The sequence below is a fragment of the Erinaceus europaeus genome, chromosome 5 (genome assembly GCF_950295315.1).
Source record: "Erinaceus europaeus chromosome 5, mEriEur2.1, whole genome shotgun sequence".
Classification (NCBI taxonomy): domain Eukaryota; kingdom Metazoa; phylum Chordata; class Mammalia; order Eulipotyphla; family Erinaceidae; genus Erinaceus; species Erinaceus europaeus.
In genome coordinates, this window is record NC_080166.1 from 87,740,858 (window position 1) to 87,755,323 (window position 14,466).

Consider the following 14,466-nt stretch of genomic DNA (forward strand, 5'->3'; position numbering starts at 1 on the left):
ACTTATTGTTAGCTCACTGTTTCTGTCCTTATTTATCTGTTTGTTTCTTTTGCAGAGCTGAGGTTTCAGGCACCAGTGAATTCACAGCTCCTTGTTATCTCTGATTGAGACAGAGACCCTACAGCATCAGAGCTGTATCCCATCCTGTAGCAGTGTAGATGTGGTGCAAAGACAGGCTCCCTACCTGGCACACTGTCACTCTAGTCCCTTCACTGTTTGCCAGCCTGCAGTGTGACTCACAATATCTTCACTCCTCACTCACACATGATAACTCACAGTTATAAATGCTTCCTACACATAGTTTTCTCCTCCTCTCCTCCCTCCCTCCCTCCCTCCCTTCCTTCCTTCCTTCCTTCCTTCCTTTCTTCTTCCCACCAGAGAGAGTACTGCTCATCTCTGGCTTAGGGTGACCCTGGGCATGAACGTCTTTGCATCACTATTATTGTATTTACCCATAATCAGGCAAGTTTAAACTTTAATAGACTGTGCTGTTTGACATCGAGATCCTTCTCTACTAGACTGAAAACACTACATCTTGTAGAAACTATAAATCTCAGAATTTTTTTTTCTTCAGAAATGTTTTCTACAATGGGAAAATTACATTTAGAATCCTGGAACCTAAAGATGTCTGGAGAAACTGAGGCACAGGGAATTGCACGTGTCTGACTTCGTTAAATGGCAGAATCGTAACTTCCTAGTTCATTCGCTGGCTGTTGACTAGTCTTCACCAGAAGGCAGTGTAAAATCACACATGCTGTAAGGCAGACAAGTAACATTAATGTTGTGTATGGGCCTGTGGATTTAAGTACACAACACATGTATGTGTGCACACATGCACTTGACACCATGGGCTCACACAGCTGGATGATGTTAATTTTCTAACTGGAAATCATATTGCCATACCTAAGGACCACTGAAATCTTGTGTCAAAACTGCACATTTTTAAATGGACTCTAAGTAAAAGAAACCCAACTAAATATAAATAGCATCCAGGAAACAAAAATAAAACATTTTGGGGGCCGAGTGGTGGTACACCTGGTTAAGTGCACACATTACAGTGCACAAGGACCTGGTTTCGAGCAACCTAGTCAGCACCTGCAGGGGAAAAGCTTCGCAAGTGGTGAAGCAGGGCTGCAGGTTTCTCTCTGTCTCTCTCCCTCTGTGTGTCCTCCTATTCTCTTGATGTTTGGTTGTCTCTATCCAAGTAATAAAGACAATTATAAAAAATTAAAAAATACAGAGTTAGCTTATTATTATTATTACTGTTAATCTGGTTTTTGCTTAGAGACGCAGGGAGAGAGAGAAAGTGACTGCAGTATGGAATCTTCAGCGTGCTAGAGGTTAAGGCTCAAACCTAGGTCGTGTGTATGGCAAGGAAGTCTTATAAATGTGTATTAAAATAAATAATATACAATAAAGAAAGAACTAAAAAAAGAAAATGGTGGAAATACACAGTCTACTTTTACAAAATACTGGAGTGAAGTTAACAGTAATAATGATAGAGTCTTCTGAAGTTTACTTCAATTTTCTGCCATAAAATATGATTCGGTGGAGGGGAGATAGCATAATGGTTATGCAAAGAGACTTTCATGCCTGAGGCTCCAAAGTTCCAGCTTCAATACCATGTAGCATCAACTAGAGCTGAGGAGGGCTCTGGTTTAAAAAAAATGAAATAAATAGAAAAAATAAATATTCTACAACTCATCTGTATACTACTTTTTAAATATTTTTATTTACTTATTATTGGATAGAGACAGAGAGAAATTGAGGGGAGTGGGGGAGATAGAGAGGAAGAGGAAGACAGAGATACACCTGCAGCCCTGCTTCATAACTTGTGAAGCTTTCCCCCTACAGGTGGGGGCCAGGGGCTTGAACCTGGGGCCTTGTGCACTGCAATGTGTGCACTCAACCAGGTGCGTCACCTCCTGGCCTCTGTATACTACTTTTAATATAAGAGTGAGAGAATATGGTAGGGCCCCACAAGCTGTGCAGGGAGAGAGATCGATACTTTGGGGCTGAATGTGATAAGTCCATAGTTTGAAGAGAGGTAAAATAGTTCAACTGTAGCATATAAAGTCTAGTAAACCAATAAAGCCTCAATCAAATGAAAACACGTTGAGTTTTTTATCTTTTTAATATGTATGTGTTTATTATATAGAGATAGAGAGAAATCTAGTGTGGGAACAGGGAGAGAGACAGAGAGACACCTGCAGCCGTGCTTCACCACTTGTCAAGCTTTCCCACTGCAAGTAGGGATCAGGAGCTTGAACCTGGTTCCTTGCGCACCTTAGTGTGCGTGCTCAACTGAGTGTGCAATTTTCTGGCCCCAAGTTTCTCTTTGATTTACTCATTTGCCATTCAGGATAAAGTGCCACAGTTTATTTTAAAGGTGAGTTTCAGATAATGATTTGGAGCATAGATTACGTCTTCTTTTATCTTAGTTATAATATCATAGTTTTCTGTTTGCTCCTTTGCTTTCTTTTTGCCACCAGGGTTATTGCTGGTGGTTGCATGATGAAGTCATGGCCCCATACAGCCATTTATTTATTTTATCTCCCTTATTTTTTTTTTCCCTCCAGGGTTATTGCTGGGCTCAGTGCCTGCACCATGAATCCACCACTCCTGGAGGCCATTTTTCCCCTTTTTTTTTTTGTTGCCCTAGTTGTTGCAGCCTCGCCGTGACCATCATTGCCATTGTTGACGTCGCCTTGCCGTTGGATAGGACAGAGAGAAATGGAGAGAGGAGGGGAAGACAGAGAGAGAGGGGAGAGAAAGACAGACACCTGCAGACCCGCTCCACCGCCCGTGAAGCGACTCCCCTGCAGGTGGGGAGCCGGGGGCTCGAACCAGTATCCCTACGCCGGTCCCTGCGCTCCGCGCCACGTGCGCTTAACCCACTGCGCCACCGCCCGACTCCCTATCTCCCTTATTTTATTGGACAGAGAGAAACTGAGAAGGAAGGGGAGATAGAGAGGGAGAGAGACAGTGACACCTGTAGCCCTGTCTTACCACTCGTGAAGCTTTCCCCCCTGCAGGTGGGGACCAAGGGTTTGAACCCAGGTCCTTGTGCACTCAACCACCTGTCCACTGTGTTTCTAAATAATATGCTAATATATCTGGGAGAGGCAGAAAGGAAGGGAAGAAAGAGAGGGTAGATGGTGGAGGTGACGTCACAGCTGCTGTCAGACAAAGTCTGAGCAAGCCAGGACTGAACTGAAACTATTCATCCTTTTTGTATAATGGCGGAGGTGACGGACATATCATGTCTGTTGCCAAAGTCTGAACAGACTGGAACCTACTGCAGAGTGGGAAGTTCTTGACTAACCAAAGTTATTTGTTTTTTAATTACACTGATAATTTGAAGACTTATTGGCTATATTGCAAACACACAAATATTACCTGGGGACAATAGAAAGGGACCCCAGGGAAAGTACACAGTGAATGCAATTATGCAGTGAGTGTGACAAGACTAAGAGCAGAAGCTGCTGTACCCATTGAAAGGCTTTCAGAAAAGGAGCTACTTATCACCACTACAGCTTCTCAATCAACTGGATTCAGACCAAAAGCCAGAATTACAGGTGGCTTATAGTGTGAGTGACAGACTGTGGTCTTCATCTAGTTATAAAAGGCTCTATTGTTTACCCTCACCCACAAATCCCCTGCTTCTACTTATAGGCATCCATGATGAGTATAAAGGTTGTGTAGTTAAATAGTTACTGTTAGGATATATGGGTAGAAGTTAGTAAACTTTCATATAGCTAAAAGTTAGTGAACTTTTACTTATGTAAAGGTTAACCATAAGAGAGCCCCCTTAGCGTGTTTTTATTTTACAGCAGATTTCTTTAGGTGGACAGCCTACTATGATCTAGTTAGACCCATCCAAGAATGGGTTACGAAGAAAAGCTATTAGATTTAGCTTCAGAGGAAAATGTTTATTCATACAGAAGGTCAGAACAGGGAGATGGTCAAAACACAGATGTCATTTCAAGGGAAAATCTAGACTACTCCCAACCAAGAAAACTTTTAAGGGTAGATTTAGACTACCCCAGACCCAGGAAACTTTCAAGGGTAGATTTAGGCTACCCCATACCCAAGAAACTTTCAAGGGGAGATCAGGATGTCCCACACCTATCCCTATCCCTAGGGAACTATCTAAGAAAAACGTACCTATAATTATAATAATGTTGTTTAAGATTATTCCTGATGTTAATTAAAACAATTATACATGATGTCATGTGTATCCTTGATGTTAAGGAAAATAATCTTACATAATATCAACTATATCTGGGCAAAAAGTGTTTAAATAATAAACCTCTGCAGACAGAAGACAGAGACGCCTCTCTCCTGCACCTGAAGCAGCTGACAAGTCTCTCATTTCATTCATCTCGCTGACTCCTCCTTTCCTTCAGGGACTCTTAATTATTTTCGCCGGGGCTGGCTCCCGGCAGGTAGAGGAAAGGAATGAACTGCAGAAGTAAAATATCAAAGTGCCTTGCAGACACCTATGCTAGGGTTGGGGAGACAGAAGGTTGTACCCATACCCAGGTGCCCACAACTGTAGATAGACCAAGGGAGAAAAAGTGTGGTTTGATATTACAGCATGCTGTGAGTTTATGTGAACAGACAGTTGTGAATGTTAATCAAAGTAATGTGCGTGGGCCCAGGCACACAAGTGAGCAGGACATAGTACCTCTCTTCAGCCTCCTGGTTACAACATCAGTAAATTAGTCATTGATCTCATTGTCAATACTACCATCAGTGTCATCACTATAGAAATGTATACTTATATAAGCACTTACAGAAGACACCTTACATAAGTCTTTGACAAAAAGAAAAGAAGTAGCATGTTTAATTCCTGGTTTCATTTCATGACCAGCTATGAGTATTTCTAGTCCTAGTACTGGGAGCTACTCTGCCCTGATCCAGCTTTCTAGCCCTATTCCCAACCCTGGTATCTTCTCAGACAAGAGTTTTAGCCCATCCGCATGTTAGCTATTGGACTCAGGCAAAAATCACTAATGTCATGGGTCACACAGGACATACCTAAAATAGACTTCCTAGCTTTTTCCAATATGAAGACCCCTATTCTCATCTTCTCTAATCCTACCTTTGGGTTCCTGTTTAGTAAACAATTTGTTCTGCTTTATATCTTTCAGCCACCAAGTTGCAGATGCTACCTTGACGCTATCCTGACTTCCCTGGGCAGATGACCTCACCAGTGTACCCTGGAACCTCACCTCCCCAGAGCCCTACCCCACTAGGGAAAGAGAGAAACAGGTGTGGATCCACCTGCCAATACCCATGTCCAGCAGAGAAGAAATTACAAAAGCCAGAACTCCCGTCTTCTGTACCCATAAAGAATTTTGGTCTATACCCTTAGAGGGATAAAGAATAGGGAAACTTCCAATGGAACAGCTGGGACAGGGAACTCTGGTGGTGGGAACTGTGTGTAATTGTACCCCAGCTATCTTCTAATCTTGTTAATCATTGTTAAATAACTAGTAAATTTGTATATTAATGCTCTTTTCAGCCACCAGGTTCCAAATCTAGCAAGATGCAACCAGACTTCCCTGGACAGACAACCCCACCAATGTGCCTTGGAGCTCTGCTTCCCCAGAGCCCTTCCACACTAGGGAAAGAGACAGACAGGATGGGAGTATGGATCGACCTGTCAATGCCCAAGTTCAAAGGGGAAGCAATTACAGAAGCCAGACCTTCCACCTTCTGCATCCCACAATGATCTTGGGTCCATACTCCCAGAGGGTTAAAAAATAGGAAAGCTATCAGGGGAGGGGTTGGTGTACGGAGGTCTGGTGGTGGGAACTGTGCGAAGCTGTACCCCTATTATCCTATGGTTTTTGTGTTTCCTTTTTATAAATAAAAAATTTTTTAAAATAACTAGTAAAAAAAAAAACCACCAACTTGGTTTAAGAAACTGCAGGATCAATCTGCCACTTCCTTACCACTTATTACGATGCTGTAATTGTTCTAGTTTGTTCCAAGCACGTGTTACTAACTGTCCATTGCTCTTCCACTCTGCCAAAAACTGTAACTGATTGAACATAATAATGAACAACTTTCACACTTGTTTTCCATGAGCAGATGAATGCCTATTAAATCAGAGAGCAGCGGGCACTTAAATTTATATATACTAATATAGTTTAATAATTAATTTTCCCCCTTCCATAGCTATTACTCATCTGATATTCCAGAGAATTTAGGAGCTAACTCCACCTTTTCTAAGCAGGGCAGACACCACATATGGCAGGGAGGCTATTTGATTGGATTTTTCTTTCCCTAGGACAAGCTATCATGCTTAGCAGCTGATGACATTCCTCAGACTTACTGAGATATAACTGTCATATGGCACTGTGCAAACTTACAGTGCATGACACAAAGGTTTGATCTGCATGTTTATTACCAATAAACCTAGGTAGTCATCTCACGTAGTAACTATATATGTTGCCGTCAATAAAAAATGTTAAGCTCTGTTTTCAGACGTTCTGGACATGTAGCACAGCATTACTGACACAAGTCAACATAGCTGTTCATCAGGTTCTTGTTATGTTTGTTTGTTTCCTTCCAGGGTTATCGCTGGGGCTCAGTGCTGGCACAACTAATCCACAGCTCCTGTGGCCATATTTTTCATTTTATTGGGTAGGACAGAACGAAATTGAGAGAGATGGGGAAGACTGAGTGAGGGAGAGAAAGATAGACACCTGCAACCCTGCTTCACAGCTTGTGAAGCGACCTCCCTGCAGGTGGAGAGCTAGGGTCTTGAACTGGGTTTCTTGTGAGGGTCATTGTGCTTCGTGCCGTGTGCACTTAACTCACTGCGCTACTGCCCAGCTGGCCCCCTAGATTTTTTTCTTTCATTGACCTTTATTTATGTCTTATTATTTTTCTAGAGGAAATAGGAATCAGTGACAGTAAGAAACAGTTACTAGTAGCTTGTTATACTATTGATAATATCAAGCCGTTACAAGCATAGCTACATCCAGATTTCTCAGCATTTCATGGGCAAATGCTGGATAGTTTCATTCTACTTTCAGTAGCAAAGACACGGAGCAGGGGGCCGGACGCTGGCGCACCAGGTTGAGCACACACTTACATTGTTCAAGCTCTTGGTCCCCACTGTAGGAGGGAAGTGTCAGGAGTGGTGAAGCAGGGCTGCAGATGTCTCTCTGTCTCTCTGTCTCTCTCCCTCCCCTCTCAATTTCTGACTGTCTATAACCAATAAATAAATATACCAAAAACTTTTTTAAATGGTGATTTGCGAAGGGAACTCAGTGAGAAGATGGTTGAAAACTGTCAGGATCTAATACGCAGACATCAGGAAGACACACGGAATCTGGCAAAGGAGACAGAGAAAGAAAATGATGTGCGGAGAACACCAGACTAGTGAATTATGGGTAGAGAACACCAGACCAAAACTTGTTATTCTGTTTAAGACTCCCGCTAGTCTCACACTGTCGTTTGCCCTTTTAGCCCTCTGTACAGACAGCAGAATCTGTGCACATGTTTTACATTTTGAAATCCATGGGATGGGGAAGCCCCAGTCAGGACAAAAACATACCAAGCCAACATTTCCAGGACTTCCTGTTGGATGGAGACAAGAGGCAGCTGTTTGGGACAGTCTAGGGGAACGTCAATGAGGGCACCCTTGTTCCCTGCTCTCCACTCTGTCTTGACTCCCAAGATGAAATATCTATATAAACACTCACATCCCCCAAACAACCTTGATCCACACTCCCAGTGGGAGGAAGAGGATAACAGAGCTCTGAACTCCAGATCCATCAGGACCCACAGAGAGATAAGGAAACGGGGAGAGATATTTGTATGTAGTAATAGGGTTATGTGTGGCTTGGAGGGGAAGAGAGGACTGGACCTGGAAGTAAAGGGGAGTAAATATGTACAAATGTAGACAGATAGTTGTAGAGATGACAGTTAACACATGTCTGCAACCTTGGGAGAACCGCAGTGGTTTGCAAAGGAGGGACTTGGGATTCAGAACTCTGGTGGCAGGAATGAGACCCCAATCACTTGCCTTCCCACCCTTCTGAAAAATGTGCCTAGAAGCTCTTCCTCCCCTCAGTGCTTGATGGGCTCCCACAACTCTCCAGCTGTCCCACATGGTCAACTCCCTGCATTAGGCCAGGCCCCAGCTGCAACCTTCCCCTCACTAGTCCTCCCCTCTGGTTTTAGTGATCATTATTTTTTTTTAATCTCAATTTATTGGATAGATACACCCAGAAGTTGTGAGGGAAGGGAGAGATAGAGAGGGAGGGAGAGATAGAGAGGGAGAGAGACAGAGAGATACCTGCAGCCCTGCTTCACCGCTCCTGAAGTTTTTCCCCTGCAGGTGGGGACTGGGGGCTTGAACCTGGGTCCTTGTGCATTATGTGTGCTCAACCAGGTGTGCCACCAACTTTTTTTTTTTTTTTTTGCTGCCACCGAGGTGATTGCTGGGGTTTGGTGTCTGCATGATGAATCCATTGCTACTGAATGCTTTTTTTATTATTAATATTTCATTTGATAGCACAGAAAGAAGTTGAGAGAGGTGGGGAGACACAGGGAGAGTGAGAGATAGAGACACCTGCAAACCTATTTCACTGCTTATGAAGTGTCCACTCTTATAGGTGGGGGCTGGGGTCTCAAACCCTGGTTCCCACGCATGGTAAGTTGTTCACTAAGCTGGGTACACCTTACCTAACTTTCTTTTATCTATTGGGTACAACCACTCCCTGTGATATGCATTTGCTTATTCCCTCTGACTTCATGTGTCTAGTTTGTTCTTATATGTTGACCATTCAGAATTAGACGATATTCCTGAGGCCATGTAATGCTGCAGGTATCTCCCTTCTGACTCTCCAACCCACATTCAGTCTTCCTCTCCTCATCTCAATTTCTCTCTGTCTCTATCAGAAATGAACAAATAAAATATTAAAAAAAAACTTCCTTCACAATACCACTTTATAATGTAGTCATAAAATACTTATTGAAACAATGAATGGTCACTGGGCCAGGCAGTAGTAAATATTAAAGGCCAGATACACAGTCATAGGGAGTGTTTCTATTCCTCACGGCAAAGTTGTAAGTTAGTTGTGTATTTTATTCCTGGAACTGATGCTTAGGATGTAACTCTGACCTTCTGACAACATAGTTCACACAGAGAGCCACTCAGATCAAAGGGATAGCAACCCAGGTCTGCTCACTCCACATCATCTGAACTCTTGAAGCTACCCCGTGAGCCCTTCCCCAGAACATTCTCTGATCACATCTTCAAACTCTAATATCATTTTTATAGCGCTATATATTTGCCAGACGTTGCAATATTAATTTGGGCGTGTTTATTTCTCATAGGAGTTTCTTGGTGGCTTTATGGAAAGGATCTATCTTCCCAGTCTCCACTACTGTTGCCAGCAGCCCATTAATTCACGTCACTTGGCAAAGATATGCAGCTGAAAAAATAATCTGAATTATAGTTGGTGTTACAGTCTACTTTACAGTCTACTTTTTTTTTTTTATTAAAAAAGAAATATTAACTGCCCAGAAAGTAACAGGAACAAATACTGAATTCAACTCTACCTTCCCCCAATCAAATTAACTCTGAACTTCAATAAGGTAAAATAAATTACTTGTAAATGCTGCATTAGATGATGAATATTCAGGTTGGGGAACAGTCAACTGATTAGATGTATGACACAGACATGCTTAAACTTGGCTTAAGTTAATTTTTAACTTCTTTTTTTGTTTCTAAATGTCGATAATAATTACATAACTTGTTTGTGAGTAATATGGCTGGTGTTAGAGTGTGCTTTGAGGAAGCCATTTTTATCTACTATTTTGTCAACAATGTTCTCAAGCACTGCCATGAAACATCTCGTGGTGGTTAATCTCCTCCTCTGACCCTGTAATTTACATCTCTTTACCGCCCTAAATAAAGGTCAATCCTGTGACTAGGGCTTACAAGTCACCTTCTGGCATGCCCAGGGAATCTAACATTAGTTCTGTGCCTCCTCAAATAAAATAAAAAACAAACAAACTAACAAACAAAAAATACTTTGAAATGTATACACTGATACTGTGGCCAATCTATATATACTACAAGAAGTCTCAGTATGTGGGCACTTCCCAAATCAATGCTTTGATTCATCTGAATATATCTCTGAAATCAAGGCCAGCATGGGGCCAAGAAGCAGGGTACTTGGTAGAGCGCGCACATTATCAAGCACAAGGACCCGGGTTCAAGCCCCCCATCCCCACCTGCAGGGGGAAAGCTTTGTGAGCAGTAAAGCAGGGCTGCAGGTGTCTCTCTGTCTCTCTCTCTTTTCAATTTCTCTGTTTCTATCAAAAAGCAAGAAAACAAAAAAAGCAGGAAAAAAATGGCTGGTGGGAGTGGTGGATTTGTGGTGTAGGCACCAAGTTCCTGGCAACAACTCTGGTGGGGAAAAAAAATCACCCTTGATGACAAGCTGTTATATTTGTATTGCAATTATGACACTTTGAAATTGCACTGGTATGCTCTGCATAAGCGTTTTACAGGGGCGAACCTGGTTAAGTGCACACATTACAGTGCCTAAGGATCCAAATTCAAGCCCTGGTCTCCACCTGCAGGGGGAAAGCTTGTGATTGGTGAAGCAGAGCTGCAGGTGTCTCTCTGTCTCTCTCTATCTCCCACTCCCCTCTCAATTTCTCTCTTTCTTTATCCAATAATAAATAAATATTTTTAAAATAATCAATTTATAGGGGTAATTTTGAAAATTAAATATAGTTCATTGTTAATTATTTTCTTCAAATTATTTTTCTTTTTTTCAATTTTCTTTTCTTTCTTTCTTCCTTTCTTTCTTTCTGTATGTATGTATGTATGTATGTATATATGTATGTATGTATGTATGTATTTTTGCCTCCAGGGATATCGTTGGGGCTTGGTGCCTACGTTAGGAATCCACTGCTCTTGTTGGTAATTTTTTCCATTTTGTTGTTGTTGGATGAGACAGAGAGAAATAGAGAGAGGAGGGGGAAACAGAGAGGGGAAGAGAAAGACAGACACCTGCAGACCTGCTTCACTGCCTGTAAAGTGACTCCCCTGCAGGTGGGGAGCCAGGGGCTCAAACAGGGATCCTCATGCCAGTCCTTGCATTTAGTGCCATGTGGGCTCGAACCTGGATCCTTATGCTGGTCCTTGTGCTTTGCACTATGTGTGCTTAACCTACTGCCTGGTACCCAAATTATTTTTCTTTTAAAATCTGTTTTTGACTAGAGACATAAATAAATTGAGGGGGGGAGATAGAGAGAGAGAGAAAGAGAGAGTGACAGAGAGACACCTACAACCTTGCTTCACTGCTTGTGAATCTTCCCCCTGCTGGTGGGGACAGGAGGCTTGAACCTGGGTTTTTAAGCATGGTAACATACGCACTCAGCGAGGTGAGCCACCATAAGCTGCCTTCATTTCTTCCAATCCCTTTTCCTTGTTATAGATGCAGACATCTAACAGAGGGGCAGAATGAAGTGGAAGTGACCACAGCATGCTTCCTTCATGCAGTGGGGGCCAAGCTTGAGCCTGGCTCTTACATGTGGCCAAGGAGTGCACTACCCTGGCCCACCATTTCTGTTGTGCTTGTCTGTCTTGGTATTTTTGGGATAATCATGACTTACAAGACAGTTGGGCACAATTTCTAGTTCCATGACTGATTTCTTCACACATAACTCCAACCACCAGCTGATGTCTGCTTCCACCTTTGTACATGGGGTGGCGACATCCACTCAGCTCTCTCTCTATGGTGGCCCCACCCCAGCCCCTGTCTGTGCTGCCAGAACAGGGCTATGCCTTTATCTGGAAGCCGCATGTTTAAAGACAGATAGTCTCTGGGTATGTCATGCCTAGCATGGGGCTTGTACTGAGTGATGTTATTCTATACACTGTACACTCCAAAGGTGCCCAGAGGGCAGGTTTTAAATGTCCTTGCCACATACAGACACAGGAAAAAAAAAAAAAGAAACATCAAGGGACAACAATGGGGTGTAAAAAAAAAACACAAAAAAAACAGAAAACTTTCTTTTTTTTAAAGATTTTTATTTATTTATTCCCTTTAGTTGCCCTTGTTGTTTTATTATTGTAGTTATTATTGTTGTCATCATTGTTGGATAGGAAAGAGAAATGGAGAAGGGAGGGGAAGACAGAGAGGGGGAGAGAAAGATAGACACCTGCAGACCTGCTTCACCACTTGTGAAGAAGCGACTCCACTGCAGGTGGGGAGCCGGGGGTTTGAACTGGGATCCTTACTCTGGTTCTTGTGCTTTGTACCACCTGCGCTTAACCTGTTGCGCTACTGCCAGACTTCCCAGAAAACTTTCTTAATGTAAGTGCAGTATTAAGTCAACAATTTGAAAATTTTTATAAGGATGTATACATGCCATACATTACATCTATATTCAGATTCAGGTGGAAGGGTAAGGTTTTCTTTTTTCTTTCTTTCTTTTCTTTTCTTTTCTTTTTTTTTTAAAAGATCATCAAGTCCAATGACTTTATTTATTTATTTACAAATGAACAAACTAAGAACTATATAAGATAAATATCTAGACTTAGACTGGAACCATGTTTTCCTAGTATATCTGGATAAAATGTATAATTAAGATTGTGGATACCATATAGGTATGACTTTTGAAGTTTTTTCTTTTCTCTTTTAGCTTCATTTATTTAACAAGTGGGAGAGATAGAGAGAACCAGAGTATTGGCATTTGTGGTTCTAGGGATCAAATTCTGGGCCTCATAATTGTAGGCCTTGTTCTGTACTGCATAGTCACTTCCCAATTTGTCATTTTGTTCTTTTTTTTTTTTTTGGTTTATATTTATAAAAAGGAAACACTTACAAAAAACATAGGATAAGGGGTTACACCTCCACACAATTCCTGCTACCAGAACTCCATATCCCATCCTCTCCCCTGATAGCTTTCCTATTCTTTATCCCTCTGGGAGTATGGACCCAGGGTTATTATGGGGTTCAGAAGGTGGAATGTCTGGCTTCTGTAATTGCTTCCCACTGAACATGGACATTAGCAGGTTGATCCATATCCCCAGCCTGTCTTTCTGGAGGGTAAGGTTTTCTTCTCCCTCTGTCTCTCGATTTCTCGATCTCTACCCAATAATAAATAAATAAATGCTTATTGCATGCCTATTTCACTTTGCTGTCAAGAGCTCCAGTAGGTGCACCTACCTTTTCATGGACTCTCTGGCCAGTTTCCACCGTCTCAAGGTGTTCCGGCTCTGTAGAGCCCTCACTGGATGTCATCTTCCTTTGTATGTGGACATTTTGTTCTCGCAAGGCAATGATCTACAGAATAAAAGAACTCTGCTTTTACAACAAACTAGAGCATGACAGTAAAAACAATAGTCATTCAAATATGGCTGGACACTCAGTGATGCACAACAAAGAAGCAGAAGATTGATCTTACTCTTAGTATTTCCAAGTAGCTTAAAATTAAGGGTTAGGGAAATAGCATAATGGTTATACAAAAGGGTTTTCATGCCTGGCACACCAAAAGTCCCATGTTCAATCCCCAGCACCATCGTAAGCAAAAGCTGATCAGCACTCTGGTAAAACATATATATATATATATATATATATATATATATATATATATATATTTTTTTTTTTTTTTTCCCCCTAAGGGGACCAGGTGGTGTCACACCTGGGTAAGCATACACATCTTTGTGCACAAGGATTCAGGTTCAAGTCCCTGGTCCCCACCTGCAGGGGGGAAGCTACACAAGTGGTGAGGCAGGGCTTAGGTATCTCTCTGTTTCTCCTTCTCTGTCTTTCCCATCCCCTCTCAATTTCCCTCTGTCTTTCTCCAATAATAAATAAATAAAAATAAATATGAAAAAATACTTGAAAAATGAAGCTAGCATTTTGAACAGTATGTATGCATAGCATACTTAAGACAGTAGTCACTACTTGGAAATGTCGAGTTGCAAATCAAAGGCATGACCCAGGCATTACTGGAAACCAGTTTAGAAGTAAGAGGCGATCTTGGATTGTCCTGCATTTTTAAAGGTTAAAAGAAGTGTCCGTGAATAGGTGGAAAGAAGGCTGACGCCATCAAAGGTTCTGAGCACCCTGCACAGGCAGCATGTGTGATTGTTTGCAACCAGTGAGAGTGCTGGCTGAGCTACAACCCTGGGGCACTAGTGTGAGCCTTTGGAATTAAATCACTTCAGCCACCACTCCAGTGGTGCTTAGCTTACACTTGTCCAGACACTCTTTACAGATTCTCTCTCTTGACTTGGCAGATATGTGAAGGTAGATTTCAGAAGGCATTTTTCAACACTATGCATATTCTCTCATTATCTAATCTTCTGAGAGCTTAAGACAGGGTGTTTGTTTCTTTTCAATAGAGAGTCAAAAGGAACCACAGCACAAAAGCTTCTTTCAGCATGGCCTCTAGGCTCGAACCTGGGTCATG

The 14,466-nt window shown here is 42.1% G+C and overlaps 1 protein-coding gene across 1 annotated transcript in view; it reads right to left on the reverse strand.

Annotated features, from left to right (window-relative positions):
- LOC103108300 (liprin-alpha-2) overlaps window positions 1-14,466 on the reverse strand; it is a 430,491-nt gene that overhangs the window by 131,513 nt on the left and 284,512 nt on the right. Inside the window, 1 exon segment of the mRNA XM_060191502.1 lies at window positions 13,218-13,334. Within this exon segment, the coding sequence (XP_060047485.1) occupies window positions 13,218-13,334 (117 nt within the window).